The sequence below is a fragment of the Phyllopteryx taeniolatus genome, chromosome 1 (genome assembly GCF_024500385.1).
Source record: "Phyllopteryx taeniolatus isolate TA_2022b chromosome 1, UOR_Ptae_1.2, whole genome shotgun sequence".
NCBI classification, from domain to species: domain Eukaryota; kingdom Metazoa; phylum Chordata; class Actinopteri; order Syngnathiformes; family Syngnathidae; genus Phyllopteryx; species Phyllopteryx taeniolatus.
In genome coordinates this window covers 42,517,387-42,540,168 of record NC_084502.1, presented here as the reverse complement: position 1 = coordinate 42,540,168, position 22,782 = coordinate 42,517,387, and the positions used below count along the sequence as shown (strand labels likewise).

Here is a 22,782-nt window from a genome sequence, read left to right as displayed (position 1 = left end):
GGAGGTTTAAAAAAGTAGCAAGCCTATTTCCACGAAGTAAGAACAGATGTCGTTATTCAAATGCAGGGAGTAAAAGTAACAACTCATCAGAAAAATAAATACTCACGTACTGACACCTGAAAAATCTACCTAAGTCCAGTTATGAAGTATTTGACTTTGTTTGGTGCAGCCACCGGTCATGTGCATACTACAGTGGAATTGAATGTTTACTTCCAAATGTCCTTCTTAAATCATTTGGGTTTATTTGTCAGACTGTAAGGGGATGTGCCGATAGTTGAGGGTTATGATTACTCTGTCTTTTCGAATAAGGTGAGAGCAACTTCTAAAAATAGAGTCAACTTTTTGCTGCCTGTGCTCAGGCACCGCCTCTGCAATGAGTGTAGAAGCATTAAGAGGTGGCTAATCCACAAAGACGAGAATCGTGCGGGCTTGTGGCTCTTGCGGCGTTCCTCACCGAGGGTGCTTTGACAATTTCGAATTGTATCATTATCTCTTTGCCTGTATGTGCGTGTCATTTAATCCGAAGTCTGAAAGTTTCTTGCAACTTCCAACGCATTGAGATGTTTTTGTCGTCCCGGATCTCATTAATGGGATTAGATTGCGTGAGGACAGCTGGACACTGATCTGCAAACGTCTGGAGGCTGGATGGACAACATGTCTCCTCAACATCAACTGGACAGACTGAGCCAGGGTGCGGGACAAAGCGACAACAGACGGGTAGATATTGTTCATATTGTATACAGTTTTGTTGCCGTCAATTGAAAAGCATTATCTATTTTATGTAAAATGCCCCAATCATTTTGGTTCCCAGAAATGAGTAGTAATAATAATAAATTATTATTATTATTCAGTGTTCCAAGTAACTGTGACTCAAATGAGGACAAGCTGTATGGAAAGTGAAAGGATTGTGTTCCCAAGAAAATATCATTTGAAATATGAGTATGTGAGAAACTACATGTCCTAGCCAAATGAAATCAAGTGAAAAAGATGTATTTATCCAAATTCCAACAACATTCAAACAGATATATATTGTAATATCAATTTTACTAAGCTTCACAAATGTTCAAAATGTGTACCTACTGTGACACGACACGTTTAACTTTTTGACTTCTTTGAATTTTTTGTACCATGTCCTAAACCTACTGTTGGTGTATTTTTTTTTAATTATCTAAAAAAAATGCATGTGACTGTATTTGAGCATATTCTAACACACCAAAGACCATTTTGTCATTATACACTGAAAAAAAAGGTAAAACATTGAACGAAAATTAAACTTAAGTTTAACATTAAGCTTAATTCGTCTCACACAACTTTTTCAAATGTTATGATTTGAGCAAGAATTTCAAATAACCTGTATATTACAAACTGCATGCAGTGCAGTCCATATGACATACACATTCACAAAGGCGGGCATTGGGGCATAGTTCGAGTGATGGCGCTGTGCAGTTTAAGGAGCCCTTGCTCAAAGGCACATCACCAATTGCTGTGAATTCTATTCAGAACCCTGTCCCAATTTCCATCTTGACTTCATACTGCAGGGTATTGAACCAGTCCTTAATGTACTGAGTGACTCATGACTAGCTGGTTATGGTGGTGGTCAAATGCGATAAATTAGTGAACAAATCAGATTCTGGGGACAATCATAATGTGGCATGGCTGGAATGTTTGTCCCCCTGTGACTTAGCTGGATCAACAGTATTACACAGAATTACAATGGCCAAAATGTGTGGCCTATTAATTAAGATTTGGAGAACCTTGACCTAGGATTTAAAAAAAAAAAAAAAGGCTGGTTTGGCCATTATTATGATTGACAATAGTAATACAGTATAGAGATGCGTGAGCATTCGTGGCATATTTACAGAACAATGTTTGCTCTGTTGTGCAAAGTTGGCATTTGGGCAATGTGGAAGTGACTCAGAACAAGTCTTAATATACGAGTGGGAGAGAATGAAAACACCACTGCTGTTGGATCTTGAACCTGCAACCTTCAAGACTGTATTGTTTATATTTTTGTCTCGTTTAGCGGGTGAACTCCCAAAGTCTTCGATGTCAGTCCGCACCCGCTCTAGTCATCAGGAAAGCTCTCTCCAGGTCCAAGACCCTTTCCAGGTAAAATCCTTTCCACACGCCTATGTGGTGTAGTTCAGATGTTAATTGCAAAAAAAGCATGTTGCTTTTATTATCTGTGCAAATGACGATAAGCACCTGGCTCTTTCTTGGTACCAAATCATTCAACTAATCATTTGTCCCTTCGAACACTAGACCCAGTTTCTCCAGGTTTATTTTCTGACACTACGTCTTTGGAGTGAGGGACACACTGGAACCCGGCATCAAAAAGGGCTCGATTCAGTGGATGCTTTGGAGAGTAATATGTTTACCTGTACTGACTTCAGGTTGTTGACCATCATAATTGAAGCCTTCGAACAACCTGAAGTTGGTACAGGTATGGTTTTATCACACTCTGAAGCATTCGCTGAATCGAGTTCCAGTGCAACGCCTGCTCTAGGTGTTTGGTGTTTTCATCAGTGGTGGTTGTATCATGCCCTCCGCTGCATGGTTTTTCAAGAAGAAATCCAGTTTTCAGAAACTTGCAACGGATAGCGGAAATTTTACTATGCGTTGGAGCAGTGTAACGGCCATAAAGCCTCTCAAACTGGTGCTAAATTGCAGTCAGGGACAACAAACTAAATTATTTTGCAACACAGCTCCAATGTCAGTTGCAAGCAATAGGCAAGGCAATGATATGCTGACAAAAACTGCAATGCCTAAGCCGTCAAATGCTAATGGCTTCACATCTGTCCCAAAGAAAACAAAATAGAAAAAAGGAAGTGTACTGTCGTGATTTTTGCGACACCCTGTAGTGTTGATTTAAACTAAGTCCTGTACTGTATGAAAGTGTTGTAGTTTTGTTCTCATTATTTTGAGGTGTTTTGTAATTTTTATGTTGTGCTTTTTTTTAATGGTCTACTGCAGTGTTAAAGGTGCCGTATTTTACCAAACCAACTTTTTCTAATATTTTTCTAATATTATTTCTAATATTGGCTTTATGGTGCCTCAGTAAACATGAAATATGAATTAAAATAGTCCACGATTCCTGAGTTCCGGATGTTTTTCTGCCGAGAGGCCTGAAATCAGGTCATTCAAACTTCTCAAGCTTATATACGTCACTAGCGAAGATCTCTGCCTACCTCTCTGCTCCCGAGCCAGCGCTGTCGACATAATAAATACACATGCTCATACACGTGGGTCTTCTACATGAAGGCAACCAATCAGAGGAAAGGGGGTGGTCTTAGCCAAATATGAACAAAGTGGATCCAAAACTGCGTCAAGCAGAAGTAGCTGTCAAGAGGGGCCTTTTCTGGACAGTAGTGTGACAAGGTGTTTTTTTTTTTTTTTTTTAAAATGAAATTGACAATTTTATACTAAGTCCATGTTAGAGAGTCACTCTATGGACGTCTAAATAGCCAAAATATGGGACCTTTACGATAACAATGGTGGATGTGGACTCCGGGAACGACAGCAATTACCTCGGCCAAAGCTAATGGAGATCCAAATAAATGATTCAAAAGTCAGCTACTGTAACAGTACTATTAGAGCTGACCATGTATTGGAACCTGAATGTTTTGTTGAACATTTTTCCTGGTACATTTACAAATGTAATATCATAAACAATAGGAGGATGCCCTGTGGGATGCATTTTGGTCACCTAAGACCATGCATTTCTATAGATCTGCATCTCTTATTGAGTGATGGTGATTTGGATCCACATGTTGGCCTCTTCCAGAGAGAGCCTTCTGGTTCCTGTGTTCCCAGAGAAATGCTCATTGGTCCAGTCCTTTCTGAGAGTGCCCGATAGGTTATTTCTCCTACATGGGCACATTCAGTTAAAGACTGGCATGCAGACACAGGACAGAAACCTCTTCCTCTTCACAGACATCCTAGTGATCGCCAAAGCCAAGTAAGCACACGTGTGTTTGCATGTTGTGTGTGTGTTTTAATGCCTGTATCTGAAAGCAAGATGTTCACGTCCGTGCTAGAGTTGAATAATGTAATTTACGTTGCACCAGGTCAGCCAACCAATTCAAGCAGAAGGCCCAGGCGCTTGTATGTGAAATGTGGACAGCAAGTTGCATGGAGGAGGTGTGTGAAGGAAGCACCTGCCCTGAGAGGAGCTTTGTCATTGGCTGGCCCACATGTAACTCCGTTGCAACATTCAGGTGAAACACACACACAATAAACATGTCCATAAGAGGATCCAAAGAGCCCGAGCCACAATACAAGTGCATACACATCAGGCATTTATTTGTAGAAGTCTTTGAAAAAAGTCTTAACATTGGCACTACGGGTTTTGTTTGGCATGTCTCCGTCAGCTCAGCGGAACAAAAAGAGAAATGGCTGTGCCACCTGAAAAGGTCAGCTTATCTCAAGTGCTGTACATTAAAGTATGTACCGTATGTGTGTTTGTACACAAGAGGCAACAAAACTTCCGTTTCATTTTCTCTGCAGTCGAATTAAAGAGGAAAAAGAGAAGGAAGAACCTAAGACCATCCCTCTCAGAGTGTATGGGAAGGGACTTAATACTTACGCTGTTGTAAGGAGATTTCAAAAAAAAAAAAAAAAAAAAATCTGTACAGACTTTTACCATATTTTCCCTGCTTCCCATTTGTGACTATTGTATGTCCTCCTCTTCCACCATTTAGACCAAGACTTTGCCCGTCAGCAACTCTGATTCAACCAATGAGGTGATCCGACTGGCTCTGCAGCAGTTTAGCATTATTGTGAGTAACATCATGAGTTGTATATTTTCAGAGATACAGTCCTCCTGTGTCCTGCATACTTTTGTCAAGAGTCCTCTATTATCCACTGTCTGTCACTTGCTGACAAAAGCTATGCTATATTTAAACAAAACAAAAATGTGTCTGTGTAGAAAAAGAATCTCTGTGGTATGAGTATCTTGACTTTGTTCTTGTGTTCAGGGTAACGTGAAGGACTACCAGCTGTGGATCCTCTCCAAGAGGGACAATACACCCTATCCACTCATTGGTTAGACATTTGCTTTTGTTCATCTCCATCGCTTAATTTAGGTTGAAGCAGGATTTCTGTTTTCTGTATCTTGAAACTTGAAAATCTTGAATGAATATTAAATGTGCTTGAAAGTTCACAACCAAAGGCGAACAGTCAGTCAGTTGTTAGCTGAATAAATCCCAAAACAATGTAAAAAAATTAGTTCACTGTTCAACCTCATATTTAGTATTGAGTTAATAATATTCCCATTATATAAATAAATCAATCAATAGCGCAGAGTGAAACTGTCACATCCTAAAATGCTTATTAACTTTAAGGACAATGTTTTGAATAACATTCTGAATTGTCATTGTCAGTGCATAATGATGTTTACCACCGTTAAAAAAAAAATGCTTGTGCTTTGGAGGTAGTTCATGTTTTGTTGTCTGTCGGCTTGGCCATATTGTACTGAGCAACCAGGACAGATTGGAAATGTCTACCACTTTCCTATGTTACAAAACACTTCTATGGTCAGCCACAATTTTATCGTCTTTACGTTCAGTGGTACTCTTTTACACAGATTCAGACATGCCTGTGAAATGTTTTTAATTGTGACCATGATATAGATATAATTCGACTGGTGGCCACAAAATGCTAATTTGTGGCCACCAAATACGTGGGACGGTGCAGAGTAATTTGTTGCTGGGGCTCTGTGTAGGACAAGTTGGTTACATAAATGTTTCTGAGTCCATGGCATACTATTTTGTTCTTGCCACTAAGAGCTTAAAGCTTACAACAACAACAAAGTGATGCACATGAAGAAGTAGCTACTCCCGGTTCTCCTCTGTCTCAGGTCACGAGTTCCCCTTCAGTATCCAGATGAGTCATGTGCGACAAGCGTTGACCCACAGCGCTACAGCGCCAGAGGACAGAGACTGGGCGATACAGGCGGAGCAGCTGCAGATGCACAAGCGGTGCCAATTTATCCTCAAAGCCCGCCCTGAGGAAACACTTCAACCGCAGGTGGCGACAGGTGAGCTCAGGTGTGCGGCGCAGTGGTCTTAAGCGGGCACAACGGTTCTAATACTGTTGTCTGTCTCTTTCAGAGTTCCCACAGAAGCCATTTAAAAGGAGGCGCTCGCTCATCACTTGGGCCTTTCTGCGAGGTTCCTCCCATCAGCTGGCGTCGTCCATGGGCGCCGCTTCTCAAGGCTGCTTGTTCGGCCGCCCCCTCAGTGTCGTGTGTGTAGAAGAGGCTCTCCCAAAGCCTGTGATGGTGGGTGTTCACACTGGGGTTGCAAAATTACATGAATTGCCAAAATAGAAACTTGGAAATGAATGGGAATTCAGGGGAATATACCAGGAACGTACTGACGAGTTTTTCGAGTTACAAGCTGTCGCTATCAGGCCTTTTTTGCCAGTGGGACTGCAGAGGCAGTTGATGGGTACCAACAGGCCGCCCGGAATGCAGCTTTGGTGGTCGCTGAGGCAAAAACCCGGGAAGAGTCTGCCGCAAAGAGGAGAGGGAAGAGGGAAGAGTTCGGTGAGGTCATGGAGAACAACTTCTGGACGGCTTTGAGGAAATTCTGGTCCACCATCTGGCGTCTCAGGAGTGGGAAGCAGTGCGCTGTCAATATTGTGTTATAGTGGGGACGGAGTGCTGCTGACCTCAACTCGGGACGTAGTGAGTTGGTGGGCCAAATACTTGGAAGACCTCCTCAATTCCACCGACATGCCTTCCTATGAGGAAGCACAGTTTGGGGACTCTGACGCAGGTTCTCCCATCTCTGGGGTCCTGTGGAGGGTTCTCCAGGAGTATGGAGTACTGGAACCCTTAATAAGAGCTGTTCAGTCCCTCTACAACCAGTGTCAGAATCTGGTTCACATTGCTGGCAGTAAGTCGAATTCGTTTCCAGTGAGGGTTGGATACCTCCAAGGCTGCTCTTTGTCACTGATTTTGTTGATTACCTTTATGGACAGAATTTCTACATGCAGCCAAGGTGTTGAGGGGGGCTAGTTTGGAGACCTCAGCATTGCGTCTCTGCTTTTTGCAGGTGAGGTAGTTCTGATGGCTAAATCAAGTCGTGAGCTTCAACTCTCGCTGGAGCGGTTCACAACTGAGTGTGAAGTGGCTGGGATGAAAATCAGCACCTCCAAATCTGAGACCATGGTCCTCAGTCAGAAAAGGGTGGCGTGTTCTCTCCGGGTCGAGGAGGAGATCCTGCCCCAAGTGGAGGAGTTCAAGTATCTCGAGGTTTTGTTCACAAGTGAGGGAAGAAGGCGGATTGATGCAGCATCTGCAGTGATGCGGACTCGTATCTGTCTGACTGTATCGGTCTGTCGTTTCTTTTGATTTAACGGTAGATATACGTTCCTACCATCATCTATGATCACGAACTGTGGGTCGTGACCGAAGGACAAGATCGCGTATACAAGCGACCAAAATGAGTTACCTCCGCAGGGTGTCCTGGCTTTCCCTTAGAGAGAGGGTGAGAATCTCGGTCATCTGGGAGGGGCTCATAGTAGAGCCGCTGCTCCTCTGCATTGAGAGGAGCCAGATGAGGTGGCTCAGACATCAGGTTAGGATGCCCCCTGGAAGCCTCCCTGGTGAGGTGTTCAGGGCATGTCCCACCGGGAGGATGAGCCAAGACACGATGGAGCTGGCCTGGGAACGTCTCAGGATCCCGCCGAAAGAGCTGGATGAAGTGGATGGGAAGAGGGAAGTCAGGGCTTCCCTACTTAGGCTGCTGCCCCCCTGACCCACCTCAGGATAAACGGAAGAAAGTGGATAGATGGATGGACAAAATGTGTATGGGGTTAGCCCTTATTATATGATGGGGATGTAATCAATGGTGACTGTACGGTCTTGTCTGATCAGTGCCTCGACCTTAGCACTATTCCCAGGACTAACCGCTGAAGATGGTCTGCTGCTCATTTGCTTGTCACGGAGGTCACTCAAAGCAGGCTCTTGTTGTTCGCCTTTGATCCTGGACACCCACTTTTTGACTGTGCTGTAGCCTATTACAGCTTCCCCATACAAATTTTGCAACATTTTGGGCTCATTATTTTTGACTGCCCCTCGTATTTATGCATGAATATGATACATTTCCAATAATTTTACCCTTGATTCCCAGTTAATTTCCTTGGAAATTTTCCAATTTGGATTATTTATAACCCAAATTCCCATCTTAACTTCCCATGAAGATTTACCTGAAAGTTTCAGAACATTCACCGGATATTTTCCACTCCTTTGCAACCCTACTTCACACTGATTTTAATACACCAGTTCTCGCCTTCATCATCGCTTTCCCTCGCCAGGACATGCTGGCACTCCTGTATCACGAGGGCCCGTGGACGCGGGGCATCTTTCGGCGCCCAGCGGGTGCTCGGGCCGTCAGGGAGCTGCGGGATTCATTGGATTCTGGAGAGTTCCTTCTCCCGCTTACTCGAGACCACATCTTCATCATTGCGGGTGTTTTCAAAGTAAGCACCTGTCATGATGACCCATATCTCTCACCTCTCCTTTAATCTCCTCCTGCACATCCACATTAGCAGGACAATGTGTTCATGTGTGTTAATCTGCATTCTAATCCCTGTTAGTGTTAATGGACAAGCAGTTCAGTTTTTGCACTGTTGATGCCTTCTTTTACTCAATCATGGACCAAAATGTCATCTTGACCTTCTTCTCTATGTCATTTTTCCTCACTGTTTGGCCACTCACCGCTTCAATGTTTGCTAGGACTTCCTGCGCAACATTCCCGGCAGCCTGTTGTGTTGCGAGCTGCACGAAGAGTGGATGGACGCGCTGGCCGATGAAGAGGGGGAGGAGGAGCAAGTGCAAGAAATAAAACGGTGTGATAAACGCACTTACCAACCTCATCCAGTCAATAATCCTTTTAAACTCTGTCTGTTTCTGAAAGAGTGGAGATTAAAGTGTAGCATCCTCACCCACAGTAGATGCAGCTGTACATTGAGAACATTGGTATATATGTTGCTATTATCTGCCATGCATGTACAGTGCTCAACATAAAATAATATAAATGTTTAAACCTCATATTTAGCAACATTCAGTTAATCCTTTGACATTTTTATCATGTGCAAATTTACAAATTGTATTTCATTTACCTCATGGGATTAATAAAGCATCTAGTATCTGTCATCCACAAACACATTCTTCCAATCAATAGCCTGCATTTCTAGGGGTATTTTGTAGTACAGTATTCCATAGAAACTATTTATTCTGAAGGCTTTTGAGCAAATCTTCTGGGGTGTACTTATTTCTGTTGAGCACTGTATTTCGGAGTCCGTTTGTCCAACAAAGAAAGAACGTCAAATCTTGCAGCAGCGAGTAGAAATAGTTGGTTCTCCTCCTGCAGGATGATGTGTCGGCTGCCTAATGGCAACGCCTTGTTGCTACGCTACTTGCTGGCTGTGCTGCATGTTATCCGAGGCAACGCCCACGAGAACCAGATGACAAGCTTCAACCTGGCGGTGTGCATTGCTCCCAGCATGCTTTGGCCTCCCGGGGCACTGTGCAGCCCTGAAGCAGAGAACGAAGGAACCAGGAAGGCAAGTGAGCAGAGCGGCAAAAAATGGCCACTAGTGGTGGCTGGTGGAGTTTTCTCCATATCTTTCACTATGAATCTCTCCTTGCATACCTGCATGTGTGTGGGGTGCAACACACAGTATATACATCAGTGTGAGAATCCACTGGCAACAAAAGAGAGTACACCCCTTAAGTGAAAATGTCCAAAGTGACAATTGGACATTTTCTCTCAATGGCTGTGTTGCGGCTATTTTTGAGGGAACTGGTAAAACACACTTGCTACATCCAATGATGTGAACACCTTTGACCGTCCCAGTCTTTGCATGACTTCCTCCATTGTGGGCCTACATTTCATGTGTTCAGTTCAGCCTCCTGTGGTCTGCACAGCTCTCCTTTTAGGTTTAAACACTAGCTCCATTGCACCACACCATTCCGTTGACTGGGTAACCTTCTTAATGCCTTCATTTTCCATATGCTGTAGTTCTTTCTTAACCTGTGGCAGCCACTTTGCTGACTGTCAGCACTGCATATAGCTGGGCATCCTCCTTTTGAGTTTATTCACGCACACTCCGTTGTCAGCAGTCCTACAATGTGCCACTGTTACTGATCACCATGTGCAGGTTGACGACGACAATCTTATCATACAGCGACAGAAGCACCACCTCACTCATGACAATTTGTCAAATATCACATAATATCATAAGTAACTATGTAAACTGAGGAAGGTATAATGATTTTTGTAACACAATACGTAGTTACTAGTATCAGAGTATAAACCGAGAGGTGAAATGGCTGTCTAAGTAGTTACCCATATGCATATCCTGAAACAAAGGTGACTTGCTAGAATTACTTTTACAACACGAAAATAGACTAGAACTTTGTCACAGGAACAATGAAAATCAATGCAATCTGTAAAATAAACTACCAAATTAAGTAAGCACTAAAGTTACTATAGTCTCGTAACCTGATTTACTTCTGTTTTGAAGTACAAAATGAATAGTGTAAATATCAAAGTAACTTAAAAAATCAATGACATGTTTGTGTGGTTTGCTGCAGGTTTGTGACTTGGTGAAGTTCATGATAGAACACTGCCAGCAGATTTTGGGAGAGGAGCCTTTCTCTCTGTTTGGAGGCTCACCACAGAGACTCAACACCCAGGAGACGGGACTCTGTGGTACTTATGATCTGGTGTTGTCATGAATCTAGAAAGCATTTAGCTTTAAAACATGTTGTGTCTATATTGATGGGTACTCACACAGTTTCTGTGACATTTCCATGGCTATCAGACAAGTGGACGTACCCTTTGACAGATTCGTCCTACGACAGTCTTGAGAACGAATTGGATACCAGCAGTGGTGGCTCGCCGAGCTTTTGCGGCAGACGTCTCCGATCCAAACCAGGCAGTCTGGATTCGGTCCTCACGTTCAGCGACTATGAGCAGGACACGGACCCGGATGTGCGCCACACTCGATGGCAGAGGCAGAGGGGAAGCAGGCAGATCCAAGATACACCCATCGTGGACCCCGCCGCCTCCAACCTGGACATCCTTTCCCTGCACAGTGTGCACAGGCAGCGTCGGCGATCTGAGCCAGCATTGGTGTATCTAGCGAAGATTCAGCCGTGCTTCTCTGGGAGCACGGACGGCCTCACTGGCGAGGATGATGACGATGATGATGACAAAAGCGAGCGTGCCTCAAAGTTGGGGCTTCACCAGCGGTACAGAAGGTCACTGGCGGCCATGGAGAAGAGCTCCTCTAGCCTGTCCTCCAACCCCACCTCCCCTGCACCAACACAGACCAAGGCATGCGCTCCTTCCACATCCATCGCCACAAGCTGCAGACTGATTTTTGGCAAACATGAGCAGCGAGAGTCAAGTTGCAAAGAGTGTCCAGCAAAAGAGCATCTTAAATGGGGTACTTTGAAAAGCTGCAGGAGCCTTCACCCCAACTCTTGGCTGAGGAAAGACCGCAGACTGTCCTTAACTCAACAAGAGAGCTTGGAGAAGAACTCTGCCTCCAGCACACATACAAACACCACCACCAGTGATGAATATTAGCATCCTTGGCAGGCTAGTCACTCATAGTTTAAGCATCTACAGATTTTAAAATACTATTTATTTAACATACAACTGCAAAAGATCAACTGTAGGGATAATAGTGGCCGTTGTCATCTAATGTAGTTTACTGTTGTTAGAAAGCAAGTAGTGTACTGTCTGCATAAAAAATTGAGCCCTTTCAACAAAGTGAAAGTGTAAATCCGCCCCCTGGCGGATATGTCGCCATACAGCACTTTGACACTTTTCTTTATTGTAGCTTGTTTGACTAGCAAGCCGCACACGTCTGTCTTGTCTGCTGTTTGTGTGTGTTGCATATTAAAAAGGAATTTAATTGTTTTTAATGGGAGGGACAGATTTGTATAGTTAGGAGACAACAAAACACTTTGGCGCCCTCCATGTCATTGCTGCAATTAGAAAATACAGTGGTGCCTTGAGATAAGAGTTTGTGTTCCGTGTCCACGCTGTTAACTCAAAACTCTGATCTCAAATCATCTTTGAAATGAATGGAAATGTCATGAATCCATTCCTGCCTCCCCACCCCAGACAAAAGTAGGACTATAAAAACAAAGGGTGATCACATAATTAAATAGAATGCAAAGCATTAAAGAGTTTGTGCCTCATGAGTTGATGTTTCATCCATCAGTGTGCTGCGCCATCTGATGCCACCAGTAGGTACTATTGTATAGTACAGTCATGTAGACAGTCTGCTGCTGCTGTTCTACCCCTCAGTAAGTTACTGAAATTTTCTTTTTGGTCAAGGATGGTGAGTAACGTATTATCTCTCTGTGTTGTTCCACCATATGCGTTCAAATATCAGTTTCTTAAAGGGTTCTAAAACAGCGGCTGTCGATGCCTACTCTGAGCATGTCAATGGCATTTTCTATTCATTGGGTCGTAATTTGTCAGCATTAAGCTAGCGGACTTTACTAAGGCAAATCGGTGGTTGTTTTACATACACAACTTGTAATTCTCTATTTTATGCTTAGTTTGACCATAAACCTCAACTGGGAGGGGCAATAAACAGCTTGAAACCCATCTTTTTGGAGGAAATGTTCACCATTTGTTAAAGTGAGTTGAATTTAATTGACTGCCGCCATAAAGCTCACGTATCTCAAGTTTGCGCTCGCAAGTCAAAGCAAAAATTCGGCTGAATGGTGGGTCGTACCTCGAAAAACTTGTACGTTGGGTCACTCGTATCTGAAGGTACCGACCGCTGTACTACTTACAAGGGCCGCTGTCATCTTAGAATTGTCAACACACCCCTTGTAGCACCCTTGGTTGTGGCATGGTAGCGAGGATCGGGCTTCACCATTGCCCATCATATTCTTTCCTCCAACAGTGATGTAGCAAGCAAGAATTCAAGCTAACACATTACACGAGGTCCCGAAAGTGAACTAAAAAACCGTTGACTTGTCCCCCCAAGTGCTCTCATGGGCCGTAGTACAAGTCTTCCCTCATTGTAAAAGATGCAGTTCACCACGCTATTAGAAAGGTGACTTTTTTATTACCATCATCATTTATCTGTACATCTCTGTACAGAGATGTGTTTTAGGTATGTACAATCACATGATAAAATTGGACGTTTACATAAAAAAATGGATTTTTTTTCCTACAAACTGACATGATGATAGATGACAGAATTACAATAAAAATATACTTGTTGTGTGGGCTTTGCTAGCATGTCAGTTACATTCTATTTGCCAGTTTGGCCTGATCAGTTCTTTCACGTGCAACAGCGGCTGGTGAAGTTAACATTACATTAGTTTTAATAGTCCGCTGTAGACTACAAATGCCAGATACTTCCACGTGCTTGTTTAGGCGGACCACCTGGCGATACCTACCATCACCCCCAAAATGTCACTAAGACGAACCGTCTTGGCTTTGTCGGATGTCTGCTACGCTCTCTGGAACGCGGGCCACCATGCCCTCCAAGGACCGGCTCAGACAGATCTGGCAACCCAGACGCGATCTACAGGGTGAGAGGGTGTTGGGGAGAGGAGACACAGTCATGCATTCACTTACTTGTGGAGCTTTGTGATTGGAAAATAAAAATAAAGATTTTAACCATCTCAACCAGGGTCCTACATTGGGCCACCATGACCAAAGTCGTACTGGCCCTGTATATTCATGATATATGTTAAGTTTGAGTGATTATTTCATAATTAGCATCTTTATACTGTATTATTTAAGACCCTTTAAGAAATTATGAATACAATTCCATTCATGGCGAAGACTGTACTAACCTCACTAAAATGTAGGCATTTGCACAAATCATTGCAACTGCACACAATAATAATCCTTAAAAGAATAAATCAATTACAAAATTATTAAAATGTTTACCTAGCACTGACATTCCAACAATGCTGTATCTTGTGTCTTGATGTTGTACACACTATGTATAGTTAGGGGTACTCTGATCAGGGTTTTATGCTGCCGATTCTGGAACCGATAATCTGCGAGTGAGATCTGCAGATACCGATCATATAGATTAGCTGTACATTTTTCAATGTATTTATGGTGAGTTCTATTGGCTATATGATCTCACATGTTTGCTTGGGGTTGCTTCACAGCTGTTGCGTGCCTGCGCAGGCAGCAGGGGATGCTACACTAGGCAATTGTGGAAATAATAGATTACGATTATTTTGATTGCTATTGCAATCACGAGCGGCACGGTGGACGACTGCACATCCACCTCACAGTTTCGGGGGGGTGGGGGGTCTGGGCAGATACCGGGCCCCCGCAGATATTTATTTTTTTATTTTAACATAAATTAAGCAATCTGGAAGACTGAAGAGTACAATAAGGCAAAATAAAAATAAAAAATCTTCCCGCAGAAAAACATTTATTTACACTGCTCAAGTACATGTTGATGTATAAATTTAAGATTAAAATTACATTTGCCTCATTTTTTTGCTTTTTTTGTTTTGGCCTCCAACTTGAGCCAGACCCATCTCCACCTGCACCTGATGCCTGCTTCAAGCTGTGCCACATGAATAGAATCCTCCTCTTTAAGCACGCTCATTCTGGAAAATAATTGACTAAAATCATTGTCTGTTTCGCTTCATTTTTCACTATTACCAAGTTCAAAGGCTAATCCCAAATGCATCCTCCAGGAAAATATTAAGTACAATATTTTTCTGTTTTTATTGGCCATTTCTGAATTTGAAGTTAGTTAATTCTGTGTTGTGACATAACTCCTAATATCGATCCGTCGCTTAACACATTTAACATTAACATTTGTGAACTATTTAGACAATTGTGTGTTTCCTAATTAATACAAGATGTACTTGCGGATCAGCGCTTGTTGCCGATGTTACGTGTGCTTCGTGATTCCGCTGGGACCGCAACCAGGGCCACGACCTGCAGCACCTCAACGCGAAAATACAAAAGACCAATGCAACAAATACAACACTGGCTCCTCGGATGAGGAAACATGTTGCTTAAATGTAAGAGTATCAATAGAGGATGTCCTCTCCAGAGGTGGGTAGAGTAGCCAAATATTGTACTCAAGTAAGAGTACTGTTACTTGACAATAATGTGACTCAAGCAAAAGTAAAAAGTAGTCCTCTAAAAAATTACTTAAGAGTAAAAACTACACCGTGAAATAATTACTCAAGTACTGAATAAATAGCACAAACAAAAACAAACATTTGCAATTTACTGCATGGTGTTATAAGTGAGCTGAAATAGCCACGTTTGGGCAAACAGTGCCAGACAAATACTACAATACATGAAACCTATTGTTTTTGTTCATCTAAATGTAAACAAGAGTAGCGTGCCGTTGCCTTCATGGCAACGACGACCTTCCCAAAATGGTGGCCATTTAGGCACGACGATCAGGCGGGCTGGTTTATCTAGAATTAATACCTATGCCGGGGAAGCCCAATAGAAGAAGTTGTGTGAGGTCATGAAACTTTCTTTTGTCATTTGATTGGTGAACTAGATTTAAATGTCACCCGCGCTTAAATTAGAATGGCGCAAACTTCGCCCAATGCGGAAGTCGAAGTCTTGCGGACGAAGTAGTTTAGAAATAAGCAATAATTGATCAATAAAAGTAGCGCGCAACATTGAGATCATTGTAACGGAGTAAAAGTGCCGTTACCGCTAGCTGCCAGCGTTCAAGGAGGACGAAACAGCCTATCACGACAGCAACCCCCCGCCCCACACACACAGGAAAATCTCATTGGACGATACGATTCACGTAAATGGCCTATTTTGAGTTCAAAATGGCGAATTTCGCCGCAAGGCGACAGATTTGCATGTATGCTTTGAAAAAGGAGGCCAAACCCAATCATTGCAGTGTACAGGGTGGTCCTCGATTTACAAGGGAGTTATTTTACTATAGCGTTGATGTAATCTGAATTTGGATACAAATCAGAATCCTCTGTAGTCCATCACAAACCTACGCTAACACAGTTGTATCTTTAAAATGAAACATTCATTTATTCATTTTCCAACCCACTTATCTGTAAATTTTGTTGCCCCCTATGGTTTAATTCAGTATTACAACAACAGAAACCATCGCGTTGATGTGACTTAGGCGGCCCATTGTATGAGATGATTCTACAACATTTCTATTCTGTTTTGAAGGACAGCCAGTGGGGGGAAAATTCTTTGGAAGAGGCAATTGTAAATTCACGATTATTACTGCGTTTTGTACATGCGTTGTTCAGTGCATGTATTTTACGTTAGGCACCTTGTTAGGCAGTTAATGGGTCCTAGGAAAGACGTTTCTTTTTTAAATCTTGATTGAACATATTCAATTTATAAAAATCTAACAAAAACAGACAGAGACATCCTTGGAAGGGCGTGTTGAGTTAGTTTGTGGCAATTATTTTTTTTGTTTACACAGTAATTATTGTAAGATTATTTTATGCTACAAAAACAAAATATGTTTTAGATGGCTTTTTACGAACATGAGAGAAGGGGCCACGCTCAGTAAAATGCTTAATTTCCAGTACATGATTTCCGCTACATCATTATAGGTGTGTTACCTTGTGAGCCAGCGGGGGAATGACAACGGCAGTCACTAAATATAAACTGAAAAATACAGCAAGATGTTAGGTGATAGGCTGTCATCTTCTCTTGTAGGGCTGGGGCGACACGGTGGGCGACTGGTTAGCACATCTGCCTCATAGTTCTGAGGACTGGGGTTAAAATCCCGGCCTCGCCTGTGTGGCGTTTGCATGTTCTCCCAGTGCCTTCGTGTGTTTTCTCCGGGTACTCCGGTTTCCTCCCACATCCCAAAAACATGCATGGTAGGTTAATTGAACACTCTAAATTGCCCGTAGGTGTGAATGTGAGTGCAAATGGTTGTTTGTTTATATGTGCTCTGCGATAGGCTGGCGACCAGTTCAGGGTGTACCCCGCCTCTCGCCCGAAGATAGCTGGGATAGACTCCAGCACGCCCGCGGCCCTAGTGAGGATAAGCGGGACAGAAAATGGATGGATGGATATGAGGGCTGCACAATACTGGTAAAAAATAAAATAAAAATGACATTGCGTTTTTTTTGTGTTTTTTTTTTTAACCCTGGGATATATAATGAAATAATACATGATCAGTGGTGGGAAAGTTAATTTTCTATGCGAGCTTGTTCAAAGTTTAGTTCACCGGTCCAAAAACGAACTAGTTCATTGTTTTTGTCCCCCCCACGCCCCAATGTTACTGACGGGCTATTACCCGCATTTCATGTCTGCCATTGTTGCCACCCATTCATTCCACACTAGTAGCCATCTGTAACTTTCACCCTACAATCTCAAAAATCTGAGGAAAATCTTGTGGCTTGAATGGTGTTTTTTAAAATGAGAAATTATAACAGAAACAGGACTTAATGTGTAAACAAAAACACGCAACACAGTATGACAGGAATGATGGTGAAAGGACATTGCTAACTTTGCATTCCTTGCAGCTCTGGCTGACTATATATATCCATCCATCCATCCATTTTCTGAGCCGCTTCTCCTCACTAGGGTCGCGGGCGTGCTGGAGCCTATCCCAGCTCTCATCAGGCAGGAGGCAGGGTACACCCTGAACTGGTTGCCAGCCAATCGAAGGGCACATACATACAAACAAACAACCATCCGCACTCACATTCACACCTACGGGCAATTTAGGTTGAGGGAAGGCACTGCAGGTGCTTTCATGAATGGATCAATATGTTTCCAGGTTCAATTCAAATTGGTATTCAAACAGTCTTCTTAATCATGCTGTTCACATTTTGACATCATGAGATCAAGATGACACACAACACAACAAATATTCCGCCTGGCTTCCACAGAATGAGCAAAGAGGTGGTTTTACAACATTTCCCAGACATTTTGAACGTTCAAGAGCGTTAATAAGTTTGTTCTCAAGCTATTTTCAACAATTGCTATTGGTTCATCATGCGTAAAAATAAAAGAGAGTGGGAACAGACCAATAGTATCGAGTTTTGATAAAATATGAAATTGACTATATTTGGACATACGGGGTTTCCGCCTGACAGCGACGATATGCTTTATGCTTCCATCTCTGTTGCTGTGATTTCCACACTTAGCCTACTTGTGCTTACATGCAGCTAAGAAGCAAGCAGAGTCTGTGATTTGGCTGGCTCCCAATATGCCTGAAAGTTTTATAATCAGTCACTATTAAAAAAATTATTTTGTTAAAAAATATATATATTTTGCATAAACTACTTGGTGAGGGTCCTATTAACAACACCAAGTGTGTTCCTTACGTGTCAGTCAAGCCGTAAGCCAAGTCCAACATGTCCATTTCCTCATCTGTGACAGGGCCCAGCTTTTTATAGACGTCCTTGTCGAAGATCAGATGGCAGGTAGAGCATGCCAGCGTCCCCTCGCAAGCTCCTGCAGCCAAACACACACTTGGTGAGTTAAAGGTGGTTCCTTACGGTGTATGTGCTGCTGTTGCACATCAGGCGAGTTTGGCTGTTTACAAACCGAAGCCATCAAAGTCGAGGTCTTCATTAATGACAACATCAAGCAGCGACTCCCCGGGAGACCCCTCCACTGTTATCTTTTCGCCGTCTCGATTGATGAAGTGGACCGTCACCTTGCTGTCTGACCTGCACAGGAAGAGAAACATATAACAAATCCGTATCCCAAGTAATACAATCATGTTCACGGTTGTAAACTTCCCTTGTATATGTATCTAATCTTCCACAGTCAGACTCTCTTCCTGCACCAATTGACCTTTTAAGGCAAATCATGCAAGGATTTAGCTAGTAAACCCCAGAAACGCTTAATCGCTCTTGGGGGAAAAAATGATAAGAAACAAACTGTTTGATAGCCTTGTAGTACCCTCCCCCAGAAAGATGGATAGCAACAGCCTTGAGCACGCACGACCACGCTTGTACTGCAAGCTGATTTCAAGGTTCTACCAACCTCCCTAGTAGAACACGGACAACACGATGGTGAGCTTGTGTGCACTGCCTTCCCTCAACCATGCAATCAGAGCTGCCTTCTTCCAAAACTCCCTCCATGAGTGTGATGAGACAAAAACCCTTTCAACCAACTACAACGCAAAGACAGGCTTGTACTCACAGAACAAAAGTACAGGGTGTTCCCAAAAATTTGACATCGCTTCAGTCTAATAATGTCAAATGTCAAACTTTAACGAGGTGTGTGAAATCTAACTACGTTTAATGTTAAACTGCAGACGGTTTATTTAATGTTTTAGTTTAGTTTCAGGGTGAATAATGATATTCCGTAGCAATGGAAAAGGCATTTTATGTGTTACAATATGCTCCAAGACAATCAAAGAAGAGTGTGCAGCATGAATTTTTTAAGTACTGTTCTTTAATTAAAACTCATCTTAGAACCCAGTTTTATTCTTTGGCTTTCAAATTAGCATGAGACTTTGCACTGTTTTAGTGTTTTATTGTTTTAAATGTTGCTATACATCTATTGCCCTATGTTTAACTGTTTTCATGTTTTATTCTTATATATTGTACAGTACTTTGTGTGCAGCTGTGGTTGTTTGAAAGTGCTCTATAAATAAAAGTGATTTTTTTTTCCCCATTCATAATATTACTGTGGTTTAAAAAAATGTTATGCAGGACAGTAATTTTCTTTTACTTCTCATGTAGAACAGTACATCTTTTTAAATACAGTTCAGTTGAATTTAACTTTTCATCACAATACAGTTTGTTTTTAATATTTCTTTGGGTACAATTTTTAATTTAACTTTCTGTGAAATACATTTTAATTGAACCATTATTCCAGTAAATTGTGTTTCCTATAATTTTATACTGGCTTAAAGTTTGTGTTTTTATCCAGTCCAGCATATATTTTGTTTTACTTTAAATGTAGTTTTTGTACTTTTCAAGGAGTACAGCAAATGTTAAAAATACAGTTCAGTTATATTTCAACTTTGAAGTACAATAGTGATGAAATTTAATCTTTACAAACATTTATTTAGGTACAATTTATATACAACGTTTAAATGCAATACCGTAGTAATACAACTTGAATCATTAAGCATAGTGGTAATGATCAAACTACATAATGTTACCTGTGTGTGGCTTACGATAACATTAAATACGGTTTTTCAGAAAACAGTAAAACCTCGTTTTTGATGAATTTTTTTTTTTTTTTTTGAGGCGGTACTTGATGCAAAAAGTTTGAGAACCACTGTTCTACACAATACTGTCCATTGACCTACCTCAGCGGCTGTGTGCCGGTGAGGAAACTCCTGTGTGTCTGCTCCGAAGCAGCCCATCTTACTGCCGTCTTCCGCGCATATTCGCGTACCCCAGCGTGGGCTACTCTTCGGAACGCTGTCAGCAGTGACGCCATTTGGACCACGGAGAATGTCCACGAACTCACCTCGAGGTACTTAAACAGCTCGACACGAAACAACTTGAGCTCTCTCACCTTGCTTGCTAGCCAGCTAGCGAGTTACCTAAAAACTATCCGGAGTCACTCAGTCAGTGTCAAGCGCATTGCGTAAGCAATGACTTCATGCAGTGCGCGTTGACGGCGTGGACACGCCAAAAGCAACCTCGGGACGGACCGGTACGTGGGGAAAAAAAACAAACAAACAAAAGTAACACATTCGCGTACAAGCTCTTCCCTTCAAAAGTGTTTGACATAGCGCCTGCATTTCCCGTTAAGGTAAAGAGCGGTAGCAGTCAACCACTGGCCATTGTTTCAGAATAAAAGTTAGATTGTTGCCTTATTTTGGACGTATAGTACTTATAGTTCACAAGATATCAAAGGTATTCGTAAAAATAGTGTTAAATAAGCTTAAAAGTATATAAGAGAAATAATATCTTTAAAAATACCGTAAGTTTGACAAGCTTAACGGGTTAACTTTATTTTGAAGGCGCAATCATCCATATTCCTGTTGACAGTGTTTCCCAGCCTACCAAGGGCACACATTTTTCATCAGAACAGCCATCATTTTCTGATCTCCTCACCAGGGTCGCTGGTGTGCTGGCGCCGATCTCAACTGACTTCGAGCGAGAGGCGGGGTACACCCTGAACTGCTCGCCAGCCAATCGTCCAAACTTTCTCAACTGAGGGCCACATACAGAAAAATGGAAGGAAGAAGGGCCATAAAACGCGCTAAAACCAAGCAGTTATTTAAAAAAAAAAAAAAAAAAGCCTAAATCTCATTTTGGTGTTAGCAGTGACGAAGGAAAAGTTAATAGTATTAGTGCAATACCTAAATAAAATACAAAATGCATGACATCTTCAAATATTCAACTTAAAAATGTAAAATAAAAACAGCATATCTTGATTATTTAATAATTTAAAATTTTAAATGAAAAACCTTGTGTGACAAATCAACAAACTTTGTGCATACATTTAAAAAATAATGTAAGATAGTGTTATATCTTGTAACATGCACCTTTTCTACATTTAGATTTTTATTGTGCAAAATAGTGCTCTCTTTTTTAACATTTGAACTTGTTTCTCATAACCTTTTGATGAGGGTTGTGTTTAATTTTATTAGTAGAAATACCTCGCTGCCAGTAAAAATATGCAGTGGGTCGCAAAGGGGGAGGCACGAAGGGCTAGTGCAGTGGTGTCACATATACGGCCCGCGGGCCAGAACTGGCCCGTCAGGGGGTCCAATACGGCCCGTGGGGGTGGAGAACACATTCACTGCTATTTTTCAATAAAAGTAACTTTTGTTGCTAATTTTGTACACTGACAACATTTAAATGACATTGATGCACTTGTGAAGGCCAAAATGGTGTGCCATGTTCACACTACAATTCTTTGAAAATAAATACCTGCTGTAGAAATGTTTTAAGACATTGAATATTACAAAATTTCAGTCAAAAGCTTCACTTCAAAAGAGGTTGGTTTGTTGGAACCTTTTTGGGTTTTTTTCCCATGCACTGCCACAACAACAAAAATGTATGTATACATTTATAAAGGATGCAAAACTGAATGGTGCACGCTCACTGATTCATAATACTGTTGAAATAATGTTTGGTTAAAAATGTCAGACTCCTCATGATTTGCAACAAAGTTTGCAACAAGATAATAATGAATAAATGTGAATATTTTCCCAAAGTACTAGTAATCATTCAAATTTTTTTAATAGTTGTTATCTATGGATTTTTAAGCCAGAAATATTGTGGTCCGGTCCGCTTGAGATCTAATTGGGTGAATGTGGCTCGCGAACTTAAATGAGTTTGACACCCCTGGTCTAGTGGTTAGCACATCCACCTCACAGTTCAGAGGCTGTGGTTTCAAATTCAGGCTCCCCCCACATTGCAAAAAAACATGCGTGGTAGGTGAATTGAATACAGCACAGTAAATTGTCCGTGGGTGTGAATGTGAGTGTGAATGGTTGTTTGTCTATATGTGCACTGCGATTGGCTGGCAACCACTCCAGGGTGTCCCCGTCCTCTCGCCCAAAGTCAGCTGAGCACACACGCAACCCAAGTGAGGATAAGCGGTGCAGAGATGGATGGGCCAGACTTTGAACACCCCTGCATTAGAAAATTCACAAACCCCTCCTCCATTAAAATCACAAAAAGACAGTGAACTAATGATAATCTTGTCTCAATTTGCTCACTCATAAATATGGGCCTGTTGAACACAATTTTTTTTAAAATCCTGTAATCAAGTAAGTTTACTATTCATTCTGCCATCTAGCGAAATAACTTTAATTGTTCTGCCTGTCATTATACGTCCCTGGCATGGATGCCAGTGGTTC

At 42.0% G+C, this 22,782-nt stretch overlaps 2 protein-coding genes across 8 annotated transcripts in view; one reads left to right on the top strand and one right to left on the bottom strand.

Moving 5' to 3' along the window:
- The window catches only part of LOC133488706 (paraspeckle component 1-like), a 32,028-nt gene extending 19,082 nt beyond the window's left edge, over positions 1–12,946 (top strand). Inside the window, exons 1-16 of one of the 7 annotated variants that reach the window (XR_009791724.1) lie at positions 379–500; positions 598–717; positions 2,024–2,109; positions 3,785–3,958; positions 4,068–4,217; positions 4,371–4,412; positions 4,507–4,591; positions 4,701–4,778; positions 4,977–5,043; positions 5,858–6,037; positions 6,111–6,280; positions 8,323–8,487; positions 8,744–8,856; positions 9,381–9,577; positions 10,607–10,724; positions 10,837–10,867. Coding sequence is in view for 5 of the 7 variants with exons in the window: in XM_061796944.1 (XP_061652928.1) it covers positions 646–717; positions 2,024–2,109; positions 3,785–3,958; positions 4,068–4,217; positions 4,371–4,412; positions 4,507–4,591; positions 4,701–4,778; positions 4,977–5,043; positions 5,858–6,037; positions 6,111–6,280; positions 8,323–8,487; positions 8,744–8,856; positions 9,381–9,573; positions 10,607–10,724; positions 10,837–11,606 (2,463 nt within the window). In the remaining 2 variants the exon portion in view is untranslated. Of the gene's footprint in view, positions 1–378; positions 505–597; positions 718–2,023; positions 3,959–4,067; positions 4,218–4,370; positions 4,413–4,506; positions 4,592–4,700; positions 4,779–4,976; positions 5,044–5,857; positions 6,038–6,110; positions 6,281–8,322; positions 8,488–8,743; positions 8,857–9,380; positions 9,578–10,606; positions 10,725–10,836 lie in introns of those variants that run through there. The other 6 variants (XM_061796925.1, XM_061796934.1, XM_061796952.1 and 3 more) reach the window with 6 other exon arrangements.
- Positions 12,947–13,090: 144 nt separating this feature from the next.
- Positions 13,091–20,725, bottom strand: fdx1 (ferredoxin 1). The gene is made up of 4 exons (XM_061797098.1): positions 20,269–20,725; positions 18,546–18,670; positions 18,323–18,452; positions 13,091–13,575 (listed from the first exon to the last, which is right to left on the bottom strand). Exons 1-4 carry the CDS (start codon positions 20,400–20,402, stop codon positions 13,467–13,469), a joined length of 498 nt encoding a protein of 165 aa, XP_061653082.1. The 5' UTR covers positions 20,403–20,725; the 3' UTR covers positions 13,091–13,466.
- Between the last annotated feature and the right edge of the window lie 2,057 nt (positions 20,726–22,782).

What these genes read in the sequence shown, in the direction of transcription:
- fdx1 (XM_061797098.1), bottom strand. Translation starts at nt 20,402, where the DNA reads ATGGCGTCACTGCTGACAGCGTTCCGAAGAGTAGCCCACGCTGGGGTA. An exon ending in ACCGGCACACAGCCGCTGAG is followed by an intron (nt 18,671 to 20,268) that starts GTAGGTCAATGG and finishes CTTCCTGTGCAG; the next exon opens with GTCAGACAGCAAGGTGACGG. An exon ending in GCTTACGGCTTGACTGACAC is followed by an intron (nt 13,576 to 18,322) that starts GTAAGGAACACA and finishes CTCACCCTGTAG; the next exon opens with ATCGCGTCTGGGTTGCCAGA.